Source organism: Octopus bimaculoides, chromosome 22 (genome assembly GCF_001194135.2).
Source record: "Octopus bimaculoides isolate UCB-OBI-ISO-001 chromosome 22, ASM119413v2, whole genome shotgun sequence".
Classification (NCBI taxonomy): domain Eukaryota; kingdom Metazoa; phylum Mollusca; class Cephalopoda; order Octopoda; family Octopodidae; genus Octopus; species Octopus bimaculoides.
The window spans coordinates 17,664,779-17,675,112 of NC_069002.1; the positions used below are offsets into that span (position 1 = coordinate 17,664,779).

At 36.6% G+C, this 10,334-nt stretch overlaps 2 protein-coding genes across 4 annotated transcripts in view; both read right to left on the reverse strand.

Annotated features, from left to right (window-relative positions):
• The window catches only part of LOC106874286 (toll-interacting protein), a 271,164-nt gene that overhangs the window by 196,139 nt on the left and 64,691 nt on the right, over positions 1 to 10,334 (reverse strand). The gene's annotated exons all lie outside the window — the stretch shown is intronic.
• LOC106874287 (EF-hand calcium-binding domain-containing protein 6) overlaps positions 1 to 10,334 on the reverse strand; it is a 300,872-nt gene that overhangs the window by 134,493 nt on the left and 156,045 nt on the right. For all 3 annotated transcript variants that reach the window (XM_052975711.1, XM_052975710.1, XM_052975709.1), the window contains exons 4-5: positions 8,606 to 8,725; positions 6,378 to 6,484 (exon numbers count right to left, since the gene is read on the reverse strand). In XM_052975711.1, coding sequence (XP_052831671.1) covers positions 6,378 to 6,484; positions 8,606 to 8,725 — 227 coding nt within the window. The remainder of the gene's footprint in view (positions 1 to 6,377; positions 6,485 to 8,605; positions 8,726 to 10,334) is intronic.

Consider the following 10,334-nt stretch of genomic DNA (forward strand, 5'->3'; position numbering starts at 1 on the left):
TTATGTTATTTATTATTAAAAAACAATACAAGAAATCATTATTATTATTCATTTAGTTCATGATGTACAAGTATGTGTGTATTCATCAATATCTTATTTATTTTATACAATTTTAGAAAAATTGAAGTATATCTTTGACAATTCCAGAGTGTATTGAACATATTTTGTGCATGACTTTTGACCCACCATGTATATATATATATATATATATATATATATATATGTGTGTGTGTGTCTGTGTGTGTGTGTCATTATTCAATTTATTTCAAGATTTCTTGCCAATAGAGAAAGAACTGGTTTCTAATCTAGATCTAAGGCTCCTTCACTGGAACTTCAACATCAACAACAGGGTATGTATGTATGTATGTATGTATGTATGTGTGTGTGTGCATGTGTGTGCATATGTATGTATGTGCAGATTTGTATATTTTATGTATGTATTCTCATGCATATAGTTGCATATCTAGACATGCACATATTAAATGATAAACTTCTGGAAAGTTTTACAGATTTTTACAGTTCCAGTGATGGATTGGATCTGTAGTCTTGAATTAGCTTTCTCCTTTCTGGTTTTGAGAAGCTTAATTTCTCGTGATTGGTATTTATGCAGTGTGTTACATATCCCAGGGACCCAATAATTACAGGTATAAACCTGCAGATTGCTCAATAGTTCAGCATAGGTGTTCTCTTTTTCACTGATCTTCAGCTTTATGTTAACATCTGCAGGACAGCTAATTTCCACAACTATGCAGTTTCTCTTCTCTATCCCAAATCATTATATCAGGCCCGTTGTGCTTACATTTTATTGAGGTCTTCACTGGGACATTCCACTAGTATTCCTTTTCATTATAAGTGACTATGGCTTCTACCATATTGTGGGTTTTTATATCTTTGTCCTTGGGATTATCCTTCCGACAGATTTCGTTATAGTGTCCTAGTATGTATGTATGTATGTATGTATGTATGTATGTATGTATGTATGTATGTATATATATGTATGTATGTATGTATGTGGTCCAACCCATGCCAGCATGGAAGATGGACATTAAATGATGATGTTGATAATGATGATGTTTTATACATATATATATATACAGGGTGTGATGGGTAAATTGTTGCCATTTTATATTTCTAATTTCATGCATGTGCATTGTTTGCTTTTGATTTTGTCGACTACACAGTATAGTAGGTTCAGTTGGGCACTATCTGTGAGAAAAACAGCACCATGATGCAATTCAGTCTGCCAGAACTTTGGAAACGACATACTGTAATGCTTGGCAAAGCTCCAATACAAATATTACAAGGAGTTTAGGTGTCAATCTGAGGACAGTGCAGAGGATTTGGAAAGAGTTGGATGAGTCTAATGGTGATTAGGAAGGTACGGCAGCTTGTAAAACTCACTCTGATTGTTCTGATAAGAAAAGAACTCCTAAATTTGTTGGGGAGATCCAGGCCATGATTAACAGGGCTGACCAAAGCATTTGAGTGGATCTGATACATGGAAATTGAAAAAAGCCTGTTGTATGCATGTGTGAGTGTATCCTTGTTTTGACAACATGAGATGATTAGAAATAAGCATCATCCTTATACAAGTGGTGTTGTCTGTTTCCTGTCTTCCACAGTGAAATATTACTTTGCTCGAAAACAGCATAGGTTTGGCAACAGGAGGGGAATCTGGTCATAGAAAATCTACCTGAACAAATTCCATCTAACCCATGCAAACATGGAAAAGTAGACATTAAATGATGACAATGGTGATATAGACCAGGAGTTCTCAACCGGGATCCACATGGATTCCGGGAGTCCATATAAGATTTTGGAGGGTCCATGGATGCAATATATTAAATTGAGGGTCTATGGTAAGTTTTCAAGGACCCTGAAAAAATTGTGCTGCAGACTAGTAAAGTTTGTGCAATAACTTAGTTATACATCCACAATACACAAAATATTTTAGCAATTCTTATACAAGTCCTAATAATATTTAATTATAAAAATACAACAGAATTTTTAAACATCAAGTGGTAAGGGAGTCTACCCCAGTAAAATAGAAATCAAAGGGGTCCACAGGTAAAAAATGGTTGAGAAACCCTGATTATAGACAGACTGGTTGACAGCTTATGACATACAAAGACTTTCATAGGCATAAAAACGTGTCTAATGAGTTAGATGCCTGCTATAGATGAGATCTTAATCACATTTGTCTGTCAAGGTGGATCCTTATTTGTCAATGGTAAGATTTAAACACGATCCTAGACAGCTTTGTTTCCTGCATTACATATAACATACAGCAACCAAAAGTATACAATCATACAGCTCATAACTCCAGCAATGGTGAATAAGGATCCACTTTTCAAGTCAAATGCAGCTTTTATTCACAGCAGACATAATGATGATGATGTTGGTGATGATGATGATGATGATGATGGATATCATGATCGTAATGATGACAACAATAAAGACCACAATGACGATATTGAGACTATAACACTGAAGACTACAGCAACGATAATGATTATGATGTTGATGACAATAATGAGAATGATGACAAAAATGAAGATGACAATGGCTACTACAATGACAATTATAATAATGATGGTGATGATGATGACAATGATTATGAAGATATTGATATGTATGAAAATGATAATGATAATGATGATGATGAAGACAATACTGATATCAATAACAAGTTATGGTTATGTTCTAAAGAGCGCTGACAATACCGACTGGTGTTTTGTTGTTCAAGAACTTACATGATAATAGCCTAACTCCAACAGAATGTAGAATTCTGAGTCATTAGCATTGAACAAATGATATTTGATGACAAAAGAAGTGTGAACACTGAAGTCTCAGAGGATGATGATTTCAGAGGAATGCGAAGTGAGATATATGTCTTGAATTTAAAGAGTAGTAGAGAATGCAGATGTATTTAGAAGAATAAGGGAGGTGGGATTAACCATGTAATGTCTTTGCTGCTGTTATCCAAGTAAGACTGGTAAGTCACACTTAGAGCAAATATCTCCTTTCACAGAAAAGTTTTAGCATAGTGTGCAGCCTGGAGAGCAGATTTGGACTTTAGATAAAGGGTAAATGATTATACCTGGACAGCAGAGATCTAAGATAAGGGTTAAGAGATTATGCCTGGGAGCAGAGATGGGCTTTAGATAAAGGGAAAGAGATTTGTGTCTCAGAGAAGAATAGTATGTATGGTTTGTGTGTGAGTAGGAAGTGATATGTAAGGTCTGAGTTTGATAATATCCAAGGATATTAGGGCAAAATAGTAACTACTGTCATTTATGTAACTGATTTTTTGGGGGGCATTTTATATTTTATCATTTCATTCTGTTCCACACATTGAGCTGCCTTAAACAGTTTCAAAGTATCCTGATTTCTTCTTGCAAAGAGACTGCTAGCCCCTTAACATTTTCCAGTGTCTGGACAAAGAGACATTATGAGCAGAGTGAAAGGCAGCCAATTCCAAGAAGAGAAGAATTTACCCCCGTATTAGACTGGTACTTTACTACTTCACCTTTGAAGAATAAAAAGTAAAAGTGACCCCAGCAGAATTTGAACACAAAGGCTTGAGTTGGAACAAATACCACAATGCTCAATTTACTTAAATCCGCTACCGTAAATCACTCATTTATTTATTCTTTACTCATATTCTTTTTATGATAAATCTATAGGTGAATGAATTATTGGTTTCAAATTTTGATACAAGGCCAGTAATTTCGGGGGAGGGGGTATGTCAATTACATCAACTCCCGTGCTCAATTAGTAGTTATTTTATCTACCCCAAAAGGATGAAAGGCGAAGTTGACCTCAGCAGAATTTGAACTCAGATGGACGAAATGCCACTAAGCATTTTGGCCAGTACACTGCCTATTCTGCCAACTTGCTGCATCATCATCATCATCATCATCGTTTAACGTCCGCTTTCCATGCTAGCATGGGTTGAATAATAATAATAATAATAATAATAATAATAATAATAATAATAATAATAATAATAATAATAATCCTTTCTACTATAGGCACAAGGCCTGAAATTTTAGGGGAGTGGGCTAGTTGATTACATTAATCCCAGTGTCCAACTGGTACTTATTTTATCAACCCTAAAAGGATGAAAGTCAAAGTTGACCTCAGCAGAATTCGAACTCAGAACATAAAGATGGACAAAATACTGCAAAGCATTTTGCCCAGTGTGGCAACGATTCTGCCAGCTCACTGCCTTAGAATCAATGAATTATTAATAATTTATCAGGTAACAGACTAAAGATCACATCTGCTATAGTATTGTTGTGGTGTATATTGCAGCATATACTACTTCTTATAAAAGTTACCCTCACACCCCGCCCACCGTCTTAAGGGTGGAGCCAAATATCGAGCTGATGGTGTTACTTTGCTTGCCAGAAATTGCAATCAAATTCCCTCATGTTGCCTACTACCATGTTAAAGGTAGAATGGATACATCTAGATATACAAAATACTGTGTTGATCAGTGGGAAAGATTTGATTTTGTGCTCAAACTGAAAATTTTTCAGTCTCTTCTTTGAGTCCTGAGTTTCTTAACCATTGTTGGGATTTTACTTTGTCTATTTCTTTTCTGTTTAGCTTCACCCAATATTTTCCATGCTGGGGCTTTTCTTGCCATCATTTTATCAGGATATGTTGTTACACCAGTTATAGTTTGGATTTCAGTTGTTTTACAGCTTTTGTTGTTTCTTCTTTTTCTTCATAGTTGTCAGGTACTATGACTTCTTTCTTGTATTTTTCAGCTACCTTAAAGACAGAAAACAATTTTTTGTTTTGCTCATGTTTTGTGGACATTTGTACCAGTTTTCCTTGCTCTGAATTAGGTATTTGTGTAATCTCATGGTGGTTATTTTTTATAATAGTTTTCTCGCTGTATAAGACCTCTACCACCTTCAATACGTTGTATATATAACTTTTCTATGTCAGATTTTGGGTGGTGCATCTTAAATTAAAGTCATTAGTTTTCTTGTTTTCCTGTCTAGTTTGATTAGTTCATTTAGAGTCCAGTTAAGAATATTGTAGCTGTAACTTATAACTGGGATGGCTAGAGTGTTGATAACTGTTATCTTGTTTTTCGCATTGAGCTCTGTTTTCAGTATTAATCTAACTCATCTATAGTATTCCTTTCTTATTTTCTTTTTCATTTGTGTGTGTTGCATCGTATCTAGTTCATTGATTCCTAAATATTTTTATGACTGGCTTTGGTGTAATTCTCTTATTTCATTTACTTTATGTAGTGTGAAATTGTTCCTCTTAACTAGTTTTTCTCTTTTCAAGGTTGCACATTTTTCTATGCTGAATTTAAAGTTTATTTCTTTGGTAAATCCATGCACTGTTTGTAGTAATGTAGTAATGTTTCCAGCTATTTACCATTTGCAGTATACAGTTTTAGATCATCCATATACAAGAGATGGTTGATTGTTTTGTCATAACAGTTGTATCCACATCCAGTTCTGTGTAGCATGTCAGATAAAGGTGCCAGTGCCAAGCAGAGAAGGAGTAGAGAGAGCGTGTCTCCCTGGAATATTATTATTATTATTATTATTATTATTATTATTATTATTATTATTATTATTATTATTCAACATTTGGTAGTTTCAGGCAAATTTCTACTGCGTCACCTCCTACACCTCTATGTTGCTGGGGGGTGTGCAGCATTGTGTGTTCTTTTTTGTGGCTGGGAGTGTGCAAATACTTTCTGGTATTGTATTGCATCAGTTTCTTTTTTTTTATGGGGTGTGGTGCAGTTTTTTGTTGTATTAGTGTTTGTATTGTGTGTTGGATGTGTAATGCGTTGGGTATCTGGCTGCTGGTGGTAGTTTATTTCATTGGATATTTGCGAGATAGAGTGTGTCTTGTGTTTGTGAATTGTTTTGTTTAGCTTGCATATTTGAATTGATAGTGTCTTGCGTAGGATGTGAGCTGTTCCTTGTAGAGCTATGTTTTGGATCGTGTGTAGTGCGGAGGATCCAGATATAGCTTCTACATTTTTGTTCATATTTCTTCTTCTACTCCTTCTTCTTCTTATTATTATTATTAAGAAGGAGGAGGAGGAAGAGGAGGAGGAGGAGGAAGAAGAAGAAGAAGAAGAAGAAGAAGAAGAAGAAGAAGAAGAAGAAGAAGAAGAAGAAGAAGAAGAAGAAGAAGAAGAAGAAGAAGAAGAAGAAGAAGAAGAAGAAGAAGAAGAAGAAGAAGAAGAAGAAGAAGAAGAAGAAGAAGAAGAAGAAGAAGAAGAAGAAGAAGAAGAAGAAGAAGAAGAAGAAAAAGCAGCAGCAGCAGCAGATGGAGATGAAGGAGGAGGAGATAGGTCCAAATTAACATGAAATATTTAGAGTACAAACTTTTGTCTTCTAGAAATACTGGTCAGTCTATTATTTGAGTTGCTTTTGTGGCTAAATTTGTCTAAGAAGTTCGAATAATTAATGGATCCATCTGGATTTTTGTTGATCTGCAGAAAAAGAAACAAAATAAATGATGAGCCTCATAATCATCATTATCAACATCACTACCACCATCACCATCAACAATAACAACATCATCGTCTTTACCACCATCACCGACACCATCATTTACATAGCTTATATAATTGCAAAATACATGTTGCTTGACCCTGGGCCTTCATATACCTGGTACTGCATTGTCTGATATATTGCTGTTGTATATGAGCCCCGCTTACATTTCTTTTTTTTTTTTCTTCTTGAGATTGGTGATAATATATCATACCGCTTGATTTAACTCCACCCAATGGCCTGCTCCAGATAGACTCCAAGCAAGGTGTTATTATGACATCATGGCACACCAACGCTTTTACACTTACCTAGATACTGAAAAATAATTGTCCACTGAAAAATTCTCCTTCCTCTTCTCTAATATTCATGGACACTATCAAACCCAAATCTTACATATCCCTTATTACTAACACACAACCCACACATACTATTCTTTGCTGAGACCCAAATCTCTTTCCCTTTATTTAAAGCCCATCTCTGCTGCCCACGCATAATCTCTTATCCCTTATCTTAAACCTCTGCTGTCTAGGTATAATCACTTACCCTTTGTCTGCTCTCCAGGTTACATGCTAAAACTTTCTCTGTGAAAAGAGATATTTGCCCTAAGTGTGACTTACCAAACTGTGGGGATGAAATGAGTGAGAAGGAAACGGCTGTGGCATCAATGGTCAAGGAGCCTGACCAGAACAGGAAGATGGAGAGAGAAACTGAAGGAAAGAAAGACCAGGGTCATCCCCTTTTGGCTTGCTGCAGTCGCTGTGAATGGACATCAGTGGAGCAAGCTAGCATGATTGGTAGTAGCAGCTGCTAATATTAGGGCACGAGTTTGGACTTAGCACAGCTGGACAGCCAACAATGAGAGGTAGGTGAACCGTATCTTATTTCCCCACATTACAGTTCCCACATACCACAAGCTATTTCGGTTCTCATGTATAAATATATTCTTCCATTGTTGTTCCCTTCCATGAGATGGCAGCAAAGATAAAAATTGGCAGCAAAGATAAAAATTGGCAGCAAAGATAAAAATTGGCAGCAATGCTGTTAGACCTTTCTATAGCAAAGGATCTGTAGTTGCATGGATCCCTAAGATAAACATAGTGGCCAGGCTACAAGGCATCGGCGATGTAGTGGGTCTCATAACCTGTACCTGGAGGAAGCGCATTGGCACTGTACCTTGAGATGGACAAGGAAGACCAATTGAGTGCGGTGAAGACTGAGCAGCGCTTGAGGGAAGCCTATATGGAGGGAATGTATGCCATGATTGCTATGCTGGGAACAGTCATGTGGACAGGGGAACAGGTCAATGAGTATGTCAAGGAGGTTCGGAGACTGGCCATGCTATCTGGTTTTACCGGAGAGGTCTAGAGAAGGCAGCACAACTGGCCTTCATAAATGGCTTTCTTGACAACATATCGGTGTCATTGTGCAGTCACTGCTCGTAGTTGAAGTCTTCGTTGGGGGAAAGGCATTCAAAGTCCTCATGGATACAGGCTGTACAACATCTCTCATGACCCTGAGGGTAACAAAAAAATGGAAGGGGACAAGTAGTGTTTGAGCAGTCGATGGCAGCAAAACTGGATGTAAGGGTATCAGTGGCATCAAGATAGTAGTGTGGGGCACAACATTGAAGCTGCAGGCGATTGTGATTGACCACGTGGTAGACAGAACTGACATAGTGATGAGCATGGACATGATCAACTGCTTTGGAGGTGTCAGTGTCGGTGGAGACATGATTTCATTTGGTGGTGCGGGGGTGTCCCACACTATGAGAGGGAGATAGAACTCCGCAAGGGACTGTGCTGCTTAGAACCATTGACTGTGCTTACACTAATAGCAAGCTGCTTTCACTGGTTATGCGTGTTCTGCTTTTCATGTGGGTTACCATTACACATCCAACAGATCACATTGATTGTGTATCAGTTACAATTCCACGGAGATCTCCTATTCAATGGCATATATAAGCATCAGCTGTCATTACATAGCATCATACTTCTTACAGAGAATTTAGAATAAAAATCAGAAGCTGATCATTGAGAAAAGTAAAGTAACATAAAACTGACCTTACAAACAATGTTTTCAAACACAGTGTCGGAAATATGTCCAAAGAACATCTCGATAACCTTTCGGAAATCCTTTACTTTGACTGAAAAATTCTTCTTTGTGTCAAAATATTTAAAACTCTTGCAAAAAAACAAAAAGAATATTGGATTTAATAACACTGATAACATGCACACACACACACACACAGAGTCATTCAACACCACATAAGCTTTGACTGAACAAACCTGTGACCAAAATCTTTCTAACCATGGTCATTTATCTAAATTTTGGACCAAGTATAAAGAATTTCTAGATGCACTCCTTTCTTAAAGTCAGCTGGGTATCATTTATAAGATATTCGGTTATATTTTTAGCAAGTCTTGTTTACTTGTCAGTAATGATCATGTGATCATATTTCTATCAATATTTCCTCAGTGGTAAAATATGATCAATTAAATTAGACATTTATAAGCTACACCTTTATTAACTAGCCTGCTATTTTCACTCCATTTTCTTTTTCAGTTCTAAGACATGGGCTACAAGACCACATCATACAAGACTACATCATACAAGACCACTTATGTTTCCTCTTTAGTACTGGGGATGTTTCAATTATGAAATAGGAAATATACATAGTAGGTAAACATACACCCCATACCCACAGTTTATACTTATATACAGGTAGAATAGTTAGTGGGTTGTTATGTAGATGTGTGTGTGTGTGTGTGTGTGTGTGTGTGTGTGTGTGTGTGTGTGTGTGTGTGTGTGTGTGTGTGTGTGTATGTAAATGCATATGTATGTAGGCAAATGGATATGAATGTAAACAGATAGACATACAGACAGATAGGTACATAGGTAATATGAACAGACAAGCATACATACACAAATAAAGACTGAAACACATGACCATATACACACACACTTCACTTCACACAAGGACACATATGGAGACACACATCCACACATATGGAGATACACATCCGTATATACAGACACAGTACATAGTTACAAAAACCCATATGCACACACATAAAAACACACAAACACGAACACATGAATATGCAGAATACATACAAACATACATACATATGCACACACACATACATGTATGCATACACTTACATACATGTGTATGCGCACACACACTGATCCACACTCATGGGTACAAACAAACAAAAGAATACAGTTTGGATAACGGACAGAGTCAATGAGTATTGAAAAGGTTGCAAGGCAATGAAAATTTTAGGAAAAATAAATAAGTAAATGAGTGGAAATTTTACCGGTGAACGTGTTGAATAATAAGGCACTAAAAGAGAATGACTCTCCCCAGACACAACAATATATATATATATATGATGATGATGATGATGATGATATATATTAATATTTAGCAGAAGTAACAGAGTGATTCAAAGTCTGAGAGTATTATGCTTGGACCTTGAGTCACTCAGTTACTTCTGCTAAATATTAATAAAAATATACAAATACTCATATTCTGAGTTTTATTTTTCCTGCCTGCATTAACATACCTATATATATAGATATAATTCTTTTTATTTACCCAGGCCTATTCCCCATTTCTTTAGGAAGGGGTAGCCACAACAAGACACACACCAGGCATTTCATTCATTTCCCAGCTCAAAGAAACGAGCCCCATTCTATGCTTGGATCAAGACATAGAACGCAACTCCCAATATTAGCAGCGGGGCCGAACAGCATATGCTGGTTTACCCCTGCCGCATCATGCTG